We start from the raw sequence: 21916 nt of genomic DNA on the forward strand, positions 1-21916 counted from the left end.
TTCTCTGTCTCTGTCTCGCAGATTATCCTGAAGTAAGCGTCAGGAAGGGAACGGAGTGTCAAGAAGCTGCACTAGGAAACCCAAAACATCCCCTCTGTAAATACTACCTAACCTCTCCCATAGAGGTCCAGCAACCTGCATGCTAAGAGTGTAACACTTCAATTTAACCATAAGAACTGCAGTACCGGTGTAACACACACACACACACACACACACAGGAAAAAATAAAAAGATATATACTGTATGTATTGCTAGAAAAAAAAACTATTAACAATAAAACATCAAAAAATATTCTTATGTATAGTACATACATAGCAGACACACTATAGAGGTCATTTTAACAACTGTTCTCTCAGAATACCGTGGATCTCCTCTTCTTGCATATTTATTCTAAAAACCAACCTGCACAATATTCATCCCTTTGGTTAGTCAAGAAAAACACAGATGTTTGATTTGCACTATATGAAAGTATAGTGTTTAATGTTGAAGACAAGGAAGAGTCACAGAGACCCCATGCACAACACACCTACGCACGCGATGCTTTCACGAGGGTTTTTCGTCTTGCGGTCGTTGCTTTTCTCTCTGCAAAAGTTGAATGTCCTCGGGGCAGCCAGGCTCATGAGCTCTTCGTGTGATTGTCCCTGCGAGGGCTCCTCCGCGACCCTCATCTGCCACCCGATGCTGTTAAGATGCCATGATGAAGCTCCTCCCTCCCTTCCCTCTGCCAACTTTTTATCTCTGGAAACATCTTGCCAAAGTTGAGGCTTGGAAGAGGTCACTTTTTTTTTTTTCTTTTGCCATTGCCCACACTGCAAATAGGACCCACTCGCCATCTTTTTTAGTTGCGTTGCTGGGTTCAGATCTTTGATAGATTGTGCATGCAGTCGTGACAGGAGAAGTCGGAAGATAGTCGTGGCCATTACCGAAAAAGCCTGAAGGCTGGGGTGTGTGCCAAGGGCTCAGCAAAGCGCGAAGGTTTGTTCCAGACATGCCAAGCCTTGTGCGTGTGTGTGCGTGCGTGTGCGTGCGTGCGTGTGCATGTGTGCGTGTGTGTTAGAGACTGATGGTCTGCCGGCAGACTGGGACTTAAAGTGGGATCTGGCACATGATGGTGACACCAAGCCTGGTAGGAGAGCTTTTTACCTGGAGGAGGGTGAAGGATTTAAGTGCTAAGACTAAACAATAAAAAAAAAAAAAAACACACAAAAAAAACCGGTGCATTCGACGACACTCGTCAAGCAAACAGATGACTTGAACTTCAACTGGAGGGCTATCTGTGACCGTCGGTTGTTCTGTCCAACCCTACTATCACCGATAATCCTGTTCCATTTTAGAAAACTGTAGAAGTGCCTAAAAAAATTACTCATCAACAACACTTGCATCCAGAGTGTATCACTAAAAAGTCACAGACACAACACACTGGGCTGTCGAGAGCTACAAGGACTCTTTGGGGAAAAGACATCACACTTTTTGGCGTCCCTGGAAGGAGATTTCCAGCTAAGCGCTCATTAACATCACAAGTGACTTTACTGAAAAAGAAACGTAAGAAACGACAAATCAAAAATAGCTTTGTAGAATGTTTGGTGACTTTCACAGTGTACCATTGTTTCTTACCATGGTTCTGAATAGTTTACATGAGGAACGTGAGTGAGACAAACATGTATTGTAAACTGTGTAATGTATGTAAAGTGTCTCTTATTTTGAGAGTTTATATTCATGGTTCTAGAAATGTATTCAAAGTTATTTAAGAGTTTGTGTTGTGTCTACTATCAAAGTATGTTTGAACCTCCCCCCCTCTCTAAAAAAAATCCCTCCACCTCCTGGAACAATCATTTGTTTTTGTTTTTTTAGAGCATAAAATGTTCTTCGGTCATTTTACACCAACATTTTTTTCTTTTTCTTTTTTTGTATTTTGACGACTAGCGGTGTGTTTTAACTCATTATACTAAATTTTATTTGACATTCTTCAAAATTCGGATGTAATTTCATGGTGCTTGATTAACATCGACAATCCACAATCATGCTTTTTTTTGAGTTTCATTCACTTTGAATGTCCTCACACACGTTCTGATCTGTGTGTAATATTTGTGGAAGGTGGTTTAAAAAAAAAAATTTCTATTTTGTTGTAATTTATCTTATGTTACTCTTGGTCAAAATTTTAGTCAGAAAAAGAAAACACAATGTTGTAAACTATTCTATTTTGAAATGAATGTAATTTATTGAGCTGTGCTACGTTCTGCACGGTTGGTCATTTCAAGGTCTAACCCGTAGGGGGCCGGCGAATGAGAAGTTGCGCACGTCTTGAGTGGGAGGGGTTTAAACGTCGACCCGCCCTCAGCCCTCCCCTCGATGGAAAGCTACTGGACCTTTCTTGCCTTCTCATCCATAGAAACGATCACGGTGTTGCAGTAATGAGCATAGTTATAGAGTTGCTTGTGTTGTTGGGAAAAAAAATGTTTATTGTATAGATGACATTTTACCAAAAAAAGCAAAGAAAATTTCAAAAAAGATGTACTTTTCACTCTAGTATAATAGTATTTCATAACATAACTTGTTGCAGTGGCAACCAGATGTTGCAATTACTAAAGTTGGGTATTTTTGTAAATGACATTGTTAAGTTGGTTTTTGTTTCTGTTTTTTTTTCTTTGCTAGAACACTGTACAAGGTAGATTGTAAAGAAGATATGAACATTTCTTATTCTTCTCTGAGATTATGACAATGACCTAATATTTTCATTAGTAAGTAACAGCCTCTATAGTGCTGTGACTGTAACACTTAGAGATATAAAATTCATCGATGTTACATAGATTACATATAAATATATATAAAATATATATATATATAAATATAAGAACTAAATAATCTATAAATTAATAAGATGTTCAACTTTCCCCCTGACAAAGGACCTCTAGGTTCCACACAGATACATTTTATTCGAGGCTTATGTATCACTAGTCTTTAGGATTGCACTTTCATATTGTTTATTGATCTGTTCTGTTTTTCACTTCCTTCGAGGGTAAATCTGTTCATCAGTAAATGGCAGATATTACCAGTAAATGACTTCAATTCAACACGTTGCATGAGAGAAAACAATCTTTTCTTACTAAATTATAACGTACTGAATGTTTCTAGTGAATAAAAAAAAATGTCTGTACACAAAATGTCCTTATTTGGTGCCCCCTGTGTATGGACTTTCTCTTGAAATTTTTTTTTTTTATTGTGTTGGCAATGATTGACTGATGGTAACAGCACTTTCTGAGCAGTTGGCCGACTGAGCAGACTCAACTTATCCAAACACTTTGCCTTATCTTGAGTCCATCGTACTTAAGGTTTTATGTTTTAAAGAGCTCTTATGAAATTTATTAAACAGACCTAAGTGGGTCTCTCTCTTTCTCTTCTCAAATCCCTTCAGAGTTTCATTTGAACTATGAATCTTTATATCGGAAATCATTTTTTTAAGGTTCTAACGTATGCGTCACAAGGCCAAAAGTGAGAGGAGATTGCAGCAGAGCAAACAGTCACCGATCTTTACTTCCTGTCTCCCAAATCAGTGAGTGAAATCGTTTGGGTCCCATTGCCTTACAATGGAACATGCAATTCACAGCTTTAGCCAGCAGAGGACACTATACCAGAGACTGAAGGTTAAGAAGTGTGGCTGCCTGTGTCATCATTGTTGCAGTGTACCTCACCAACAAAGTCAAGACATGAAAACCAATTGACAAGAAGACCCACGTCAGATTTCTAGTTTCAGTGTAAACATTTTTAAATGTTTTTTTTTTTTTGCATATATTTTGTGCTACTTTATGTTTCTATAGTCAAATGTTTCTTTGGTTCCAGCAAGATAGTGTAAAATCTATTGAAAGAAAGAAATAAAGAAAATTAAAGTAATGGTTTTTGCTTTGGATCTCGTTTGTGTCACACTCTCTCTTCAGTAACCCACAGAGATGTTTGCTCTAAGTAGTAACAGTACTGTAGCTCTGTCTACTGCAGTGCCGAACATCTTGCTTTACCCAGAGTTTTTATTAGAGGCCCTCTCAAGGGCCCCTGGTGGTCCCTAAAGCCCACTGCCTTAAAAGCAAATAAACATCAGCTCTCATGAAAAGAGATTATAAAGCTGCGTGCATTAAAACATCTGAGAGTTGCAGCATGAAGTTTTTGCCGGAGTTGATAAAACATAATGAGAGGACCCAAGAGCAGGACAAGTAAGCGCTTTTTCCATTATTTATTTTCTGCCATTTCCCGTTACTGCAGTGGAGTAGTGCTTTTCTGAGGGGGGAAAAGCAGCTATGAGGGGTTATTAGTACCACAATGGTAATGTGTAGTTAACGGCCGTTTGATGACAGCAGTGGACGGGCCTCTCAGCAGCTGCACTTATCATGTGTCACTAATTAGATAATAGCCTTCTTAAATTCATTACGATGAGCTGCAGTCCTCGTTGAACAAATGACATGAACACAGCCTCCCTTCTCTAGTGCTCTTGATATTTACACTACAACTAGAACAAAGTAATCACACAGGGTATAGCTAACACAAACTATAATAAATAAAAAACACAGGTTATTGCAGAAACATGGTGACAAAGATTAACTGTAAAGAAAGTAAAAAGAATCATCATAAAAATGCCCCCAAAATTTGTTTGAATTTCAGCCTCTGTCCAGATTATTTGTTCCTGTCTTGCACCACGTCTTTACACAGTTATTACACCCATTGATATCTGATGCTTGGTTGACAGTCCAGCAGCAGGTTGTTTTTTTCTTTTAGCAAATCCAAAACACAAGCTAATATACAGACATGGGCTACTATGGCTCCAGAGACTGGCAGGCCAAAGTGCTTTCCTGCAATACAAGACAAAAAAAGAGCCTCCACGCCCTGCACCACTCATATTTCCCTGGGCACACTTAACCATAAGTGGTTAAACCATTAATTCTGAGTGTATTATATCTGACACATGAGTTTTTGAGCTTTCTTAGTTTTCCAATAAAAACCTAATTTAATAACGATACATTTTAAGCAATAAATGTAAATAAAAAATGCCAGATGTACCAAGTATGAGACAAATTAAAACTTATATAAATGCAAATTAATATTTTTAATTACTTTTTTGTTAAAAGGTTCAGCAGAATCTACATTTCTTTAGAAAATTGATTTTTCTGGCATGGTTCAGAAACCTTTAAAGGATTAAATGTGTAGGGAAATTGTTTAAGTGCTCAATCACAGTGCATTATGCAGAACCTTCACATTTGTGCTTAACACTGTCCCCTTCTGGTTGATCTGGTCTTCTAAGATGCAGTTTAAATGGAAACCCTTTAAAAGACTTACTATGTGTTTATACAGTGGTTCTGCTGGAGGTTTATTCCTATTAAGAGGGAGTTTTTCTTTCCCACTGTTGCCAAGTGTCTGCTGACAGGGGGTTTTCTCTCTGTTATTCCCTTTACCTTATGATATAAAGCATCATGAGGCGAATGTTGTTGTGATTTGGTGCCATAGAAATAAAAATAAACTGAAATTGCAGAGTGGAAATTTGACATGTTCACCTTTTTAACAAATTATTTAGTTCACCTGAGGCTTCAGTTAACATCCCTCAGAAGAGCTCAGAGTCAAGCATCATATGTTGACACTGTCTTGAGACATTATGTGCTGCAAACCAAGTCCAAGCCTCTGGCTTTGTCTTGTGCCTCCCATTGGCTGCTGACAGCATTCCTCACAGATTAGCTTATATTTCCGTTTAAAACGAGGTCAAAAACAATTATGTCACAGCAGCCTCTCTTATTTCTTTTCCATCACATCTGTGCTCTGCTCCCTGTTGCCATGTGGCACTAATCTCCCTCCATATCTTCCAGGAAATAGTAGCATCCAGTGGATGAAGCACACCAGAGGCGTGGATTCCCAGCACTGTTGTCTTCTATAAGCCAAAGAGTGCTCTTCGCCTTTAACTCCACTGTACCCCACTGTGCAGGGGAAATGTAGTGTTAGCCTTTTATTTTGTCGGCACATAAAAAGATGCGCCGTCTAGTTGTTTCTAATAATAGCCGATCTTATTTTAACTGCACCGACGCCTTATTGCATTATGGATGCCTCCGGAATGGTGTCCCTTCAAGATAGCGTGGGAATATTTCAGTAGAAGGCAGTGTGGCTGTGCATCTCAGGGCTAAATGCTCCAGCATCATTCGGCCGCCTATAACTGCAAGAGCATCTCGTTTACCGGAGGCTGTGTCATGCCTGTAGCGTGAGTCTGGGCTGCTGTGCACGGGCATGCGTTTCTTTGATCCGCTGCTGATCACTTTATTCTCTGCATGCCGGATTTAACTCCGCGGGAGCGCTATGCGGGAGTATAAGGTGGTGGTGCTCGGCAGCGGCGGGGTGGGGAAGTCCGCGCTGACGGTCCAGTTTGTCACCGGGACATTTATAGAAAAGTACGACCCGACCATTGAAGATTTCTACAGGAAGGAGATCGAGGTGGACTCCTCTCCGTCGGTGCTGGAGATCCTCGACACGGCCGGCACCGAGCAGTTCGCCTCAATGAGAGACCTTTACATCAGAAACGGCCAGGGCTTCATCCTGGTCTACAGCCTGGTCAACCAGCAAAGTTTTCAGGACATCAAACCCATGAGAGATCAGATCATCAGGGTGAAAAGGTGAGAGGCTTTCCAGTTTGCTGTAATTCATTGTAATTCTAAATAAATGCTCTGATGCCACAGACAAAAGGCGAGCAGAAAAACGTCTTAGGGGCCTTAAATAGCCATATTGGGGCAATAAGGACCCCGGAAGTTGTCTGTGTCGGTGAAGGAATGTTAAGGATATGATAATAAATATTTACACCTTGATTCAAATAAATAAAACAGTCACATTTAACAGTAAACATGCTTGGAGTACCCCATGGAGCCCCTCCAGGGCCTCTATAAATGTAACGAACCCCCCACACACACGTACAAATCAGTGTTTTGTTTTGTTGTTGTTGTTTTTTTCATTTTAAACTGAGGCTGAGAAACATCACAAAACTGCCATCCTCTCCATGTCTTCCCTCCTCTTCCTCTTCCTCTCTCACCCCCACGCTCTCCTCCAGTCCTTCGTGAGAAGCTGCATCCCGCTCATATGTTCTTCATAAGAGCCCAGCTGCGGCTCACCTGTCACACATCAACCCGCTGAACTCTCCCAGGGTTTGATATTCTCTGCGTCTCTCACACATGACTAACTCTGCACGGCTTTGATCAGCTCAGTCCATTACTCAACACATCCCCTGAGCTCATCTCACAGCCTGGGAGTGAGAGAGAGTGGGAGAAAGGCTGTGGTCTATCCTTTTCGGTAGTGACACATTGGAATTTCTTTTTTTTTTGGCTCAGAGTCTTGTGTAAATGTGTGAGCCTGTGACTCCAGGGTGCAACTGGAGTGAAACGTATTTTTCTTTGTTTTATTCCCAACAAAAGCGCATCATTATGACTTCTTCAATAGAAAAACGTTTTATAGCTGTTGTTGTTTTGATGCCAGCAGCTGACAGACGAGCGATTGATGCTACTTTTCATGGATGTTCAGTGAAGATGGGGGAGTGTTAGGTGTGGTTATGTTAGGGCAACAAAAATCCCCACTAACAGTGCCCCACTTTAAATCAGCGAAGAAGACATGCAGACGGAAACCAAAGTGAGATAGGAGCTCTGACTCATGCAGTGGTCTTACATGAGCATCATCATTGGGGGAAAGGGGGGGGGGGGTGTAGGCACTTCATTATCATCAGAAAGAGAAAAGAAAAAAATCCTGTCATTACACTTAATATCGCCCCCTTTTCTGCTTGTTGAACATGAGTGTTGTGACTTTTATAATTTCACCAGTAGAGTATTGCTGCGGCGCTTTCCATCTGCCTCCCAGGAGTGAACTCGGTGCTTCTCTTGTGGTGTGGACGTCACAGGCCGAGTGGAAGCTCGAGAGCGTCACAGCTGACGATGCACAGTGATGGCGAATGCGTGGGGGTGGGGCGGGGGGACTCCTTTATATTAATTTAATAGTAATGATGGATAAAAAAGTGCCCCAGCACCCAAAGCGGCTGCCCACACTGCAGCAGCCATCGCCGTCCTCAAGTGTATACCTATAAATATTTCATGCTTGTATTTCACACTGCTCTGGCTTTGAAGTGGGCCTTGTTACTGTATGTGCAAAGCCGCAGATAAGTAGAACACCCTTAAGTAGACTTGAAAACATAATATTGTTGTTGAGTTTTGTGCAGAGACATTATTACACAAAAATTAAGTGTTTGCATGTTCTCCCTGTGCCTCGGTGTACCTGGCTTCCTCTCACACTCTTAATGACATGCATGATTGTAAATAGCTGCTTAAAATTGGTCTTAGGTGTGGATGCTGTGTGAACTTGAGTGGTCAGTGAGGCTAGAAACGGTGGTCAGTCACAGTCTGTGACAAAAGTAGAAGTACTAGCAAGATCTACTCGGTTATTTACTTGATCTCGTTAAGGTGTCCGTCACAATCGGCTCCTGCTCTCCATTAGCTGTCTTTAGAAAAACAGCCTCCCTCCTCCCAAACTTGTTGCTGAGCCAGCAGCAGTAACAACGAGCCTCACACAGAGATATAGTATGTGCCCGTTCACCAGAACTTAATGGGATTGTGTTGGGTTGAAAGCCAAGAAGACATCGGCCCTCCATTAGGCAGTCATATAAACCAGAATGCTTATGCAAGGCTTTCCATGTGCCAAGCATGGACAAGAAGTGAGATATGCTGTTTGGTTAAGGAGGCGTGAATCCATAGTCTCATAGTCCACTCGTTGTATGACAGATCAGCTACCCAACCTAAAGAAAACCCGAATGTCATAGTTAACAGTTTACTAAAATTAATGGACAACACAGGGTAACCATTAAAAAATATCTCACTAAACTAAAAAGTGGCTAATAGCTAAAATTGTGAGCTAATATTATGACCTCTGTTGCAGAATTTCTTGCCAAAATTCTGCTTAAGCAGCTAAAACTGTTAGCCTAATATTCTGAAATAGTTAGCTAAAAGTATAATCAAAAAAACTTGTAAATTCTGTTAAGTGAAACGTGATTAGCTAAAAGTGTGGCTAGCTAGAGGTTGAAATACTAACATTTAGAATATAGTACTACGCAAAAGTCTTAAGCCACCCCTCATTTCTCTATATTTTGGTAGAAAATGGGAAATAGGTGCAGCGATTTATTGAAACGTGCTAATATACATGGAAGTATAGTATATTAGGCAAAAACCGAGTCTCTACAGTTCTTCAGGAATAGTTCTCCAGGCTTCTTGAAGGACATTCAAAGCTCTTTCTTTGGAAGTTGGCTGCATTTTGCTCTATTCTTTTCTGTGTTCAGACAATATCTCTAACACCACTGGCTGAGTGCAGAGCAAACCATGACAAAGCCCCCTGTGTTTTACAAATAGCTGTACACGCTCAATTTTGTATCTCTCTCTTGATATTCACTGTATATGTTGACACTGATTTGAATGCAAACTTTTCGAGTTTTCAAACTGCCACTGATTTTCATTCCAGTTCTTGTGTAATTTGGATTAGGTTAATTGGTAACTCTAAATTGTCCATAGTTGTGAATGTGAGTGCGAATGGTTGTCTGTCTCTATGTGTTCGACCTGGGACAGACTGGTGACCCATCCAGGGTGTACCCTGCCTCTCGCCCTAAGACAGCTGGGATAGGCTCCAGCCCCCCACGACCCTGACAAGAATAAGCGGAAAAGGATAAATCAGCATTTTCTCCACGTTTCCCCTCCGTAAGAATGGCTTCTAGACATACATCCTCCCACCGAAACCATTTCTGATCAGGCGTCAGTGGAGATTTTTTTTTAGGCTGCTACTTCTTTTGTTCTCCACTTGTCCAGTTTCTTCACAATTTTTAAGGGCACACTGAACACCATACTGAAATATGCCAACCATTTTCAGTTAATAGCTCTTTGGGAATCACCTTATTGGTATAAAAATGTTATTTTCTGTCTTTCCACCTGTGTTATCTTTAGCATTTTTTGTAAATTCCACTAAAGAAATAAAGAAAAATTAGGTGCCTTTTTAATGCATGAATGATTCATAGGTCAATGTGAAGTGGCTTAACAAAAGCAGTCAGGTACACGGATGGACTGAAAACTAGTGAAAAAGCTACCATAGCTCAAAGAAAATATAGAAAATATAGAAAGACTGGAGAAATATTGCTTCTTTTAAAATATTATAAGAATGTCAAAAGTATTCAAATAAGAGGGATGGCTTAACAGTCGAAACTGTTAGCTTAACACATCAAAATAGCTAGCTGAAATCATGAGCTAGAAGTTCAAATTATATCTTAAAGTGTGAATTACACTTTTAAAGCTTTGCTAAAAGTATACAGTCTAAATAGTTTGTTTGTTAAACACAATGCAGAAAGTGGTCACTAAACATGATGAAAATAAGTGTAAGGTTAGCTAAAAGCGGTGAACAGAAATGCTAATAGTTAGGGGTAAACAGCTAATTTAGTTTTTGAACCACACTATAAATGATAAAATCTGTTTAAATGTGTTCAGATGAGCACATTTGAAGTTGACATGTGGTCACCATCTGACACGACTTTGGCGCCACATATACATCAACATTACAGTGTTGACTTAAAGAAGAGGTGAAGAGAAGCAGGAAATACATTAAATGCAAAGACACTTGATGTGTAGCAGCTTTTCTTCACATATGTGAACAATTTTCTGTTTGTATTTAGGTTAACAAACACCACGGCAGATAAGCTTTACCCCCCTGAACGCTCCAGCACGGTCTTAGTCTAACCACATAAACCCCCGTTTAAGTCGCTATCTGTGATAACAACATCTGGGCGTAGCCCTCCTCGCAATCGAATGATCTCCTCGCTTGCATGTTAAGGTTTATAGTTTAATCGGCACAGGAGGAGGAAGCACGTTCAAAGTGTTGGAGCTGCGTTTTCACGCTGCACTGATGCTGTGTCTAATAGCAGGAGGTGAGCAGCACGCACCACTGAGTGGGAATAGGGTGGAGAGACCAAAACTACGTATCCCAGGGGGCACTTTGGTGTAGGTACAAAGCCACTTTTTTTCCTTAGGCTTTTAGCATCGCCCATAAGTGAGGAGAGAAATGTTTAAGTAGCCAGCTCTCTGAGGATAGCCACCAGTAAAGTGCTTGGACTTATAAACTTAACATATTTGCTGCACTATGCTTGCTTAAGTGTTTCCATCATGTGCCACCATTTATCTCATTCAGGGGATCTGAAAACACATGGTTCTACCTTGATCCAGTCCAGTTTAATATGAATTACAATGGTCATTCCCAGCCTTTAAAGTGAAGCCCAGTTTGCCCAGAGGTGAGTGTAGTACAATAAAAAAAAGCAAACATCATCAGGAAAGTCTAAAGTGAACACCATTTGTGCAGCAAATTACAATTCCTTGCTTGTGAATCATCTCGCATTCATTCCGGTTTATCTTTTAATCCCTCAGGGTTACAAAAGATTCTTTGCCTTGATGTGTATCTGGACCTTCCTATATTTAGATGAATATCACTTGAGCCACAGCTATGAACCCAGTAAACAGTGATGTCATTCTACTTCCTAAGGGAATGTTTACAGAGTGAAAAAAACAAAGTCTGCAAGGCATATGCATTTCAGTGTCACTGAAGGAAAACATCATGTGATGACGCGATCTCTTGGGATAGCACCCAGTGATACGGGGCTTCCCGTGGAGCCAGCTGGTATCCAGGCCGAAGCTCCCTGTCGTGTGTGCCAATCTTTGTTCATTAAGCTTGTGATTGGTCAATATTATTCAGGCTGTAAATATAAACCAGAAACCTGCTACCAAAAACTTCTAGTTCCTCACCTACAGCTCCTGCAAGTCTCTGTTTATAGATACTAACTGCAGCATAGTCCAACTTGCATTGGCACTCAACTGGATAATAGAATTGGATGGATGGATGGATGGATTATATCAGTTTGCATTCTTATGTTGCAGTTATTGAAGTGTTTTAAATCATTTTAATGTTGCACATATTGATGCCAGCTTCCCAAGTGGGAAAAACAGTCAGAGCTTTGTAGCATTGATGGGTTTAATGCAGCCATTCAAGATGTATTAAATTGACTTGTACAAATAGCATGAGCACAGCTAATGTTAAAGGCACCCTGTAGTGTTATTAGACCACTAGGAGTGCTATTGAACAGGGCTGTGAATAAGAGGAGGCCTGTTTTGTTTGCTTTTTGTGCCTTTTGTAATACACATATCAGGTGACAGGTCATGCTAACTCCTATAGTGTGCTATAATTGATTCCTTACTATGCAGAGAAAGCTGGGATTACATTCACAATTACAAAAATACATTCAAGCAAGTGCAAGCAAGTTTGTGGAAGGTGCCATGTTGCCCTGTCATGTTAAATGGACATTGCCATTCTGCCTCATATCCTGAACTGAAGTCAGAGCTTTAACACATGAAAACATGCTTAAATATGCTTATTTAATTATTTATATATTGTTGCAATTACTTTAGCCATGCGACAGCTGACCACGAGCTGGCTAAGCAACAGCAGCTGGTTCTAAGCTAACATCATGCCAGGTAATGTTAGGCTCAAGTCTCTTAAAAATCAGACATTCTCTCTGATAAGCATTATAGTCGTACACACCATATACATTGTATGAAAGTTTATTTGTTATTTATTTATTATCCAACAGTGTTCGACCCAATTCAAAGAAGTTTCACTAAGTAGGTAGGTCACAGGTAACAGTGACAAAACAGCAGCTAACAGGGGCTAACAGCAGCTAAAAGAGCTTTACTGCAGCAATAATGCTTACTGGCAGAAAAGTCCCTCAACAACTCAACCTCGATATAGCTGTCATGGGACAGAAGTGAGCTTTACCAATTCATCAACTCCTTTCTGAATAATTGCACAAAGTTTCACAGCCTCCTCTAGAGTAAATAGACACGGACACCCAGCATATTGCTAAGGTAAATAGCATAAAGACAGCCTCAGGTGTGCACTTGGGAGGGGTAAGAAACCAAAACTGAGCTGAAGTCTTAAAACTACCATGACCTGGATGACCGAGAACCTGCAAAGAGTCTTTATTGCATTATATATAAAACTGCCAATTAAATGAACTTCTTACTAATCACAGGTCCACTCAGAAACATTTCAGCCCACTGCTCCATGTTTGTGGAGGAACATCGAGGTCTTTGGGGACTTATTTTTGGATCAGCCTCATGTGACCAGAAGAGGAAGTGCAGATCAGTCTTTTCCATTTGGCTTCTTTTTAGCTGCTTGACTGAGATACTGCTTTCAGGCTCAACACTCACAATGAAGGAAGAAACTGGAATATTTTAATAATAGGTTTATTAACAGCCTTTCCTGCAGTAGCTTATCTCTCTCTTTGGGAGTCTTGTTGTCATTTAGGTGCCCAGAACAGCAGGTATAATAGCACAAAGCAGCACTGGCCACGTGAACTCACATCCTTTTTTAATGTCTTTCTATCTGAACAGAGAAGAAGATTGTCAGGGGAGCTTTGTTGCACCATTAAAGGTGGAAATGAAGCTTGGGGTTTCATCTTTAAAATAACACCTTCTCCATCTGCTGTGCAGACCCCTCTCTTTGCCTGTGTATCATGGGAATGTTTGCGGTTTTTCCTCCATGATACTGAGGCATTACAGAATCATTAGATACCAAAGCTTTGTTCTCCAGCAGTAACACACCCTTTGGGAGTTCACATAGTGTGGGCACTATAGGCTGTGTGATTTCTCTATCCAGTTCTACATGTAGATACGTGGCTGGCTGTCACACAGCGCTGCTGCTGCTACAACTGGTAATTAACAGCAGATCCAGAGAGCAAAGAGATGGCTGCAGGGTTGGAGGGCTTCGTGTAGGCGATGTCTGACTGTTCTTTTGTAATTTGTATGAGTGTTTTTTGCTGTGGGCCCTGTGAAAAAACAAAACAAACGAAAACAAAAGGTAAGTGAGGTCACTGAAGCTATTTAGCACAGCAGGTAGCCTTAACAAGTCTGTTGTACCCCGAGGCTAAATGGAAAATGTGGAGGCCATCTTTTTTATGTGAGGAATAAACGCTGATTCTCTGTGTGGGTGGGTGGGTGCGTTTTGTGTTTGCCTCTTTGCCAGCAGCTGAAATAACAGCCTGCAGAGGTGAATGGCATTAAGTCGTTTGTGTCTAACTTTTATTTCAGGCTTATACGTGCATCATAGGGATGCTGCAATATTTTAGACATCAATACAGAATTTAAAAAAAATAAATCGGTATAGTTTTTTAAGCTATCTTAAGCCACTTTATATTTCTAGCATTGTTTCTCACGCTCTGTTTATAAATCTAAAATCTGCACATTTATACAACTGTATAGTTCAGCCAACCAATCTCAACACGTTCCAACTGTGCAGATAATCCCCATACTAGGTAGTGTCCAAGTGCTGTAAAAGGAACGAGTCAGAAGCGTTTGTTAGTTTCTCCTGATTTATATTTATACAGCCGGGAAAATAACACTTCAGGAAGAACATAACACTGGTAAACATATCGTTAAGGCTCCAATAGTCATGAGGACATTCTGTATCATGATAACTGGAATAACTGTCACAGATCCATGCATCCGTGTTCTTCTGCTTATCCAATACAGGGTCGTAGTGGTGGTGGGGGGCTGGACCCTATCAATGCCATCGGGGTACTACCTGGACAGGTCTGTCTCTGGGCTATCACATGGAGGCAGATGACCATTCACACTCACTTTCACACATACATGCAATTTAGAATCACCAGTTAACCACACTGTGCATGTCTTTGGACTGTTGGAGGAAGCCACAGTACATGGCGAGAACCCTCGCAGAACATGCAAAAAGTCCCGGACTGGATTCAAAAACTTCATGCTCCAAGACGACAGTGCTTAGAGCATGAAGGGTGCCATTCCTCAAAGAGGGTCATAAAAACTGATAGTACGCAGATCATCAGAGATATAGACGGACTTTCACTTTTTAGCTCAAAGTGCTGCTGTGTGTAAACACACGGCATTATACAAAACAATCCTCACTGATGCTCTCGACATATTAAACCTTAAACTAGTGCAAAGTTATGCATCCAAGTAAACATAATAAGATACATTTCAATTAAAATAACTAAAAATATGTACAGAATAAAAAAATAATAAAAATTTCCTCTTTTGAAAAAAAAAAGGACAGTTGCCTTTAACTGGGAAACTGGTCTTTTATACTTATATATGGGGGTTTTGGGTCATTACAGTGAACTGAAAAAGGCTAAAGGACGGGTTTTTATAGCTGCTTTCAAAAGATTTCAAAATAAAATTTCAAAATAAAAGCACAAAATATGTATTTTAAAAACAGTATTTAACCTTTTTCCTCCCGTAAAAACGACATTTGACGACCTCAGCCGTACCCGTAATGTCGTTTTTTGTGACCTCACTATATATCAGTATATAACCTCAGTAAGCCGATCACTGGGGATGGGTATCGTTTAGGTTTTATCCGATACCGGTGCCAAACCGGTACTTTTGAAACGGTGCCGGTGCTTAAACGGTGCTCAAACCGGTGCGTAAAGAATGGAGAACACAAAATTGGTCCAAAAACCTCTCATGTTCAGCTGTTTTTTTGTAAAAAGATAACAATGATAGCCTTTTCTGCAGCTATAAGGGATTTATGGTATCACTCTTGGCTGGAAGCAGTGCTTAAACAATGGAAAAAACACAAACTTTGTCCAAAAACCTCTCATGTTTAACTGTTTTCCACTTTTTCTTTGGTCATTTTAGCCTTTTTGTCCAGGGTGAAGGGAGTATCTGCCATCAAACAAGAGGACAGCCGCATGTAGCTATGATGATGTTTGCTAGTTCACCTTACATGCATTAATGTAATAACGTGGTTAGCCTACTCAACGTAAATTACACACGAACAACATTAAGCTACTCACGCAGAGAAGAACGGCTGCTGCCATCATCATCCTCATCATTTCTGCTACACTGGCAGGGCTAGGGGCCAGGACTCTCCTCTTCGGGTTTTTGGGGGATGTTGCTAACTCCGGTCCGATAACAGGCACCACACCCTCAGTAGATGTGCACGGTGTGAGGTCTCACAGCAAGCTATCAAATACTGCGCATTTCTCGGCTTTTAAAAAAAACGCTATATGTCGCCAGTTGTTTCATCGGATTTGAGGTGTTACCTCCTTTGACAGTATCACAGTATCAGCTTAAAACACTTGTTGCTGCTGAGTTTGCATATTTTGCTGTGAAGTACAGCCAGACTTTTGACCACTTCGCCTTGGGCATTTTTAATCTGTAGCTCTGCTCTAAAAGAACGTACGTACCTGGACCCGCCTACTATCCTCGGAAATGTAAAATGATTGGCTAGAATCTAAAGTGTATCACAGCTCAGGAAGAAAAAGCACCGAAATAAAGCACCGAAATGTGCGCTGCTTTTCGGTCTGGTTACTACGGTTTATGTCAGAACGGGTGCCATCATAGCACCGGATACTGGTACCCATCCCTACCGATCACCCTCACTAACGTCTGACATGCACCCAATCATTTTGTTCTGTAAGCAGCCAGAATGACAACGTTCAGAAAAAAGAAATTAGGTTTATACCCTAGCAGTCGTCAAAGAGAGTTGTTCTACCTGTTATTAATCATCCAAATCCTAATCTAAAGGATTTAGTAGAACTTGTAGATTAAATTAAGTCAGGTCTTCCCCAAAGGTAGAAGGACCCATGACCGAGTTACACTGCATCACGTGGAAACAGAGATATTCATTGTTTTATGTCATATCAATCAACTAAAAAAGCAAATGAACACTTCAATAAAGCGAGCACAGTTAGCACATAGCTATAGTGAAGAGTCATGCTTGAGATAAAGACATTAAGCTTCTCACTCCAACACCTCCTGAGATATTAGTCAATAAGGAGTGATAGCGGCCTATAGATCCCTGTGGGACAACTTTTCTCCACGGTGCGCTGAGCTGCTCCCCCCTCATCCAATGAGGAGGGGCTTGTAGTTCGATGCTGCAATAAACAGTCGCCGTGCAAACTCCCCGCCCCACCCCGGAGAATCTGGCTCTCCCTGTGTCTTTGTAGATATATATAGAGTTTCTCCTGCAAGGCTGTCAGATTGTGTTTGTCTCCACGGTACTCTCCTTGTTCACACTTCACACCCTTTAGATTCCAGCTTTCCAAACATACGGGCCATGCGAGATGGTTGTCCTGCTGAGGTCAGCTGTTGTTTTGCATGTGTGTGCGTGCGTGCGTTTGTGTTGTACAGTGTGGCTGTTGTTAGGGAAAATGTCAGGCTGCAGGGAAGGAAGTCTTCGGCTGTGTGGAATGAGTTTCGTCTGTCTGACAGTTTGAAGTGTCTTCATAGGCAATTAAGACAAAAGAAATGCTCTTTGGAGAAGCTTCTGAGATCCAAAACGAGGTGCAGATACAGGTCGAGCTCAGAACCCTTTGCTGAATGACACTCGAGCAGGTCCATAAGTGTCCTCCGCCCTGCTGCCTGCATTCATTTCCTGCAGCTCTCTGGCCCCTGTTAGCTCGCTGAAACGTTTGCCAGCTCTTTTCCACGCCTCAGCTCTTCTCCCAGCTGAGCAGCGTGGCAGCGGGCCACCAATTTGTAGATAAGAGCCTATTTCTCAATAGTGCCAGCAGATCAATAAGGCAGGCTGGGAAAGCACTTAGGAATGACTGATGGCCAAGGCTATTAGGTAGTCTATGCTATTACCTGTTGTGAGAATATACACCCACTTTAATTGATATTGTGTAGTTATTTAATCGCGGGAAACATGAAGGGCATCTAACTGAAATGCAATATCTTTTCCTTGAATAAAGTGGGGTCCCGGTTCATGTAAGTATAATATAAGTGTCTGTTTGTGAAGTAGCAACTAGTGTGCTAACAGTTTGCCACCTTTGGAAAACTGCGATAAGTCACTGTATATAAAAGATGGCCACATTGACATTGACATCAACTCTAGCAAGCTGCGTTCATACACTGTGGAAAATGGAGTAGAGACATGTTGTGCAATAACGGGATGATTGCATTCAGAAAAACAGCACAGAGGTCTGGTTCAGTGAAGCGGCAGTGCACCTAGGAATCTTCAAGTGGCCATTTGAGGAACTGCAACCAATAATTATTACAAGCCAATAAGCAAATGCTCTGTAGACCCTGCTATTACTGAGTTGGACTCCCTGTTACGACCCGGCTCTGCTAGGCGGCAGCGGACGTAACATAAACGAGCCCAGAGACCAAGGAGTTAGATAGGAAGACAAACATAAGGTTTATTAACACAACTGAAATCCGTTAGTGAAACAACACACTAGGCAGCAGAGTAACTTTAAACAAACACCACGATTAATAACACCAGTAGAGCACTGCTCTACTAAACGTCTCGCAGGAGGCAACACAAAACAAAGGCAAAAGGCAAGGGAGGGACTCTCTGTACAGTCTGTTCAAATCAACAAGTCCCTCGACGAATGAAGACTCCTCAGCCTTTTATACTATCAGGTAACTGCAGTCAGCTGTGTCATAGTCCTAACTGCAGACAGCTGTGTCACTTGTCCGTCGTACTCCAGGCTCCTGCAGCAGCCAATGGTGTGCGCAGTCTGACAGGCTCGGATCCGCATGAAGTTGGGGCGGGCATATGTCCGGGCCAGCCAATCCCCCGTGAGTCCTGGAGCACCGTGAATTCCATGGAGGAAGGCGGGACCACCTGAGGCCAGCGGCCGTAACACTCCCTTTTGCCCAAAGATTCTCTGTGGTTCAGAATAAAGTGTGCCAAGACCACCAGAAGACCACCCAGTGTGGCCTTCTGCTGCTGTAACTCGTGCTCTTCTGCATAGCTTGGTTGCAGTGACTGGTTATTTGAGTCACTGTTGCTGTCACTGTCCTATCAATTCAAAGCAATCTGGCCATTTTCTTCCGACCTCTGACATCAACAAAACATTTTTGCCCAGAAAACTGCTGATATTTTCTCTTTTTTCAGACCATCCTGTAGGAAAATCCCAGCAGATCAGCAGTTTCTGGAATACTCAGACCAGATGGTCTGTCACCACCAGTCTCATTTAAATCACCTTTTTTTGCCATCCTGATGCTCGGGTAGTCTTGACAAAGTCTGCGTGCCTAAATGCGTCAAGTTTCTGCCATGCAATTGTCTGTGTAGACATTTGCATTAAAAAGCAGCTAATAGGTAAAATGGCCAGTGAGTGTAGTTGCTTTTTAGAGATCCAGCAACAGTTACACAGCAAAATGAGCGTTTGTTGGCAGTTCTGCTTCATGCTGATGAATATTAGTCCAGTTCATTCTCCTTTGAGCTCTCCTTCGGCCTCTTCACAGGCCATTTCACAAAATATGAAATATTGATCATAGACCCACTGTCTGTCTGTCCCCACTGAATGAAGGCAGTGCTGTTTTGAAGAAGTGTGTGTGTGTGATTTGAGCAAAGTGCACTTTTAAGGAGTTACTTACCAAATTACAGATGTCAGCCTCTTCTCAAAACCAGAAGTAATGTACACGGCTCTTTATAAATTCATGCTAAGCCTTGGAGTTTTTACAGCAGTAACAAGCATCAAATATAGCCAAAGATGAATATGAAGTAGAAAATAGTTGTTTCCAGTGCCCCAGTGTTCATGTCTCTCCCATGTGAGAGCAGCACATTAGCTTTATTCAATTATTCAATAACTTATTCCATTACTCTCCCCAGCCTGGTTTCCTCGTATCGATGGCTCAGAGGGGAAGAGGACTGGGCTTGTCAGCCCCACGCGTTGGGGGAGAAAGCTTTTGATCCTTAAGACGTGCTCAGTGCACGATGGAAATGGTGCAAGTGCAAAGTGCAGAGCTAACGATTTTTAAACAAGAATTGGAATCCATTAAAATATGCAGCTTGCGCACCATGCAAACACATATGTAATGTATTCAGCAATAAATGGACCATCAGTTGGGTTTTTTCATGATGGCGGTTTTCTGATAGAACCTCCTGTTGGTACCGGATGCCCGCTGAGCGGCAGGAGTCTCCTGGGAAGCTGAAGCTGAGTGTAGTTGGGTTTATTCCTCTCCTCTCTATTGTGCATTGTTTCAAACCCCTTATTGTTTGAGCATTGAGCAAATACAGTATGTAGGCCAACAATGCACACACACTCACACACACAAAAGCAGCCACATTTATGGCTCTTTCCCTCTCTTTCTTCGTCCCGTAGGAATTAAGAAGTTCCTGTAGTCGGTACCAAAAGACACCCAGCGGGGTGGCGAAGGCAGCGCAATTCCACTGATGTCACTTTCTCTCTTAATTTGCAGGTACCAGCAGGTACCGGTGGTTCTGGTGGGCAACAAGGTGGACCTGGAGGATGAGAGGGAGGTGTCCCCCAGCGAGGGCCAGGCGCTGGCTGAGGATTGGGGCTGCCCCTTCATGGAGACGTCGGCCAAGAGCAAGACCATGGTGGATGAGCTTTTCGCAGAGATCGTCAGGCAGATGGACTTCTGCCCTCTGCCGGACCGGAGAGAGGCCTGCTGCCCCGCCTGTAGCATACAGTAGCTGAATGTCGGAGGGGAGGTGGAGCAGGAGTGATTGGTGGATGGATTGGAGAGGAGTAGAAATTAGAGTCCAAATGTATTCATGTTAGACAAACTTGAAGATTGGAGAGGGGGCAGGGTTAAAGGAAGCAAACCCCCACTTTTGGTGTCACTATTCTTAGCTGCTTCCTAGAGGATTCTGGGAAATGTAGGAAGTTGCAGAGAAAGCAGGTTAAGGGGAATTCAGTTTTGACATTCACTACTTCTCCAACACAGAGGGGATTTTTTTCCCCTCTTAAAATAAAACAAAAAACAAAAACGCACGACCTTCCTGCTACTATCACGGTTTTTGCTGATTATTCCAGAGTGAATTCCCGGGGTTTTCCCAAAGGCAGCGCGGTGCCAAAAACCATCTTAAAAGCCATCAACAAAGAGGACCACAGTGCTAAATGCTTTTGGGAAAGCAGCCATAGGTCCATGGGAGGACAGCTCGGCGTGCTCAGCAGTTCTATCTGTCCTGTTTTTCTTCTGCTTGTTGTTCTATTTTGCACTTTTTTGTTTTTTTTGCCAGTGCAACGGCCATTCACCGAGTACCCGGAGAGATAAGTTAACACCACTGTGAAGGAGTCGTTACTGGAAGGTGCATTTGGAAGCAGGGCCCACCTTAACAATAAATGAATGACAGGATGAACGAATGTGTTTGAAACAAACAAACAAACAAACAAACAAAAAAGGCCGCACCTTTAGGGGGGGATTCATGTCCCATTCATGTCACAGATAATAACTGTGGATGACGTGTGCACGAAGTTGTACTGTCACACTCTCAAGTGAGTACAATCAATCGCACCCAAAGAGACGGTAATCAATCAGTCAGTCAGTCGATAAAATGTACCAACACTCTGCAGACACCTTACAGATGATACAAATGCCTTGTTACAATGTATGAAGTGAACATCAGTGTCAGTGTGTAGCTCATCTATCTTTAGTCACATCGGATATGTTAGTGGTTCAATGTCAGAAACACTTATTTTCAACAAAATAATAAATCTTTATGCACAACTGTGTCGTGTGTGTTTTTTGTTGGATCATGTTTTTTTGTGTGTCATCAAAAAATGCCTTTGTTTTTTTCCCCCCCTCCCCAGTCTTTGAAGTTACCGCTCTCCTTTCATGTTAACCTCCAGAGGTCATAAGATTTGCACTCATTGAGAAAACATAGCCGCCTTTCAGCTTTGCTCTTTAGCAGTAATCTGGCACTGCCTTGGCCTGCGTCGAGATGATTTATGATGTTTTGGTCCTGCGTCTGCGTTCCCCTGGCTGGTCGTCCTTGTGCTACTGCCCCTGCCGGTTGCCATTAGTGCCAACGCTTACTGCAGATTCTGGTCCTGAAAAATCCAGCGGGCATTTGTCAAATTTGGAGTGCCATTAGAGTCCATTAAGAGGAT

At 41.9% G+C, this 21916-nt stretch overlaps 2 protein-coding genes across 13 annotated transcripts in view; both read left to right on the forward strand.

The window, feature by feature from the left end:
- mbnl2 (muscleblind-like splicing regulator 2) overlaps positions 1 to 3904 on the forward strand; it is a 52806-nt gene extending 48902 nt beyond the window's left edge. For 9 of the 12 annotated variants that reach the window (XM_042219932.1, XM_014332927.2, XM_042219934.1 and 6 more), the window contains one exon: positions 22 to 3904. In XM_042219932.1, the coding sequence (XP_042075866.1) occupies positions 22 to 146 (125 nt within the window). In that variant the 3' untranslated portion in view covers positions 147 to 3904. The remainder of the gene's footprint in view (positions 1 to 21) is intronic. The other 3 variants (XM_042219943.1, XM_042219940.1, XM_005920021.2) reach the window with 1 other exon arrangement.
- Positions 3905 to 5454: 1550 nt separating this feature from the next.
- LOC102296551 (ras-related protein Rap-2a) lies at positions 5455 to 21533 on the forward strand. Its single transcript, XM_005920004.3, has 2 exons — positions 5455 to 6635; positions 20259 to 21533. Exons 1-2 carry the CDS (start codon positions 6322 to 6324, stop codon positions 20494 to 20496), a joined length of 552 nt encoding a protein of 183 aa, XP_005920066.1. The 5' UTR covers positions 5455 to 6321; the 3' UTR covers positions 20497 to 21533.
- The last annotated feature ends 383 nt before the right edge of the window (positions 21534 to 21916 follow it).

This window comes from Haplochromis burtoni, unplaced genomic scaffold (genome assembly GCF_018398535.1).
Source record: "Haplochromis burtoni strain Fernald_Lab_line unplaced genomic scaffold, NCSU_Asbu1 Contig_40, whole genome shotgun sequence".
Classification (NCBI taxonomy): Eukaryota; Metazoa; Chordata; class Actinopteri; order Cichliformes; family Cichlidae; genus Haplochromis; species Haplochromis burtoni.

Coding starts and splice junctions, on each gene's coding strand:
- LOC102296551 (XM_005920004.3), top strand. CDS start 6,322: ATGCGGGAGTATAAGGTGGTGGTGCTCGGCAGCGGCGGGGTGGGGAAG. Junction 6,636..20,258: donor CAGATCATCAGGGTGAAAAG/GTGAGAGGCTTT, acceptor CTTAATTTGCAG/GTACCAGCAGGTACCGGTGG.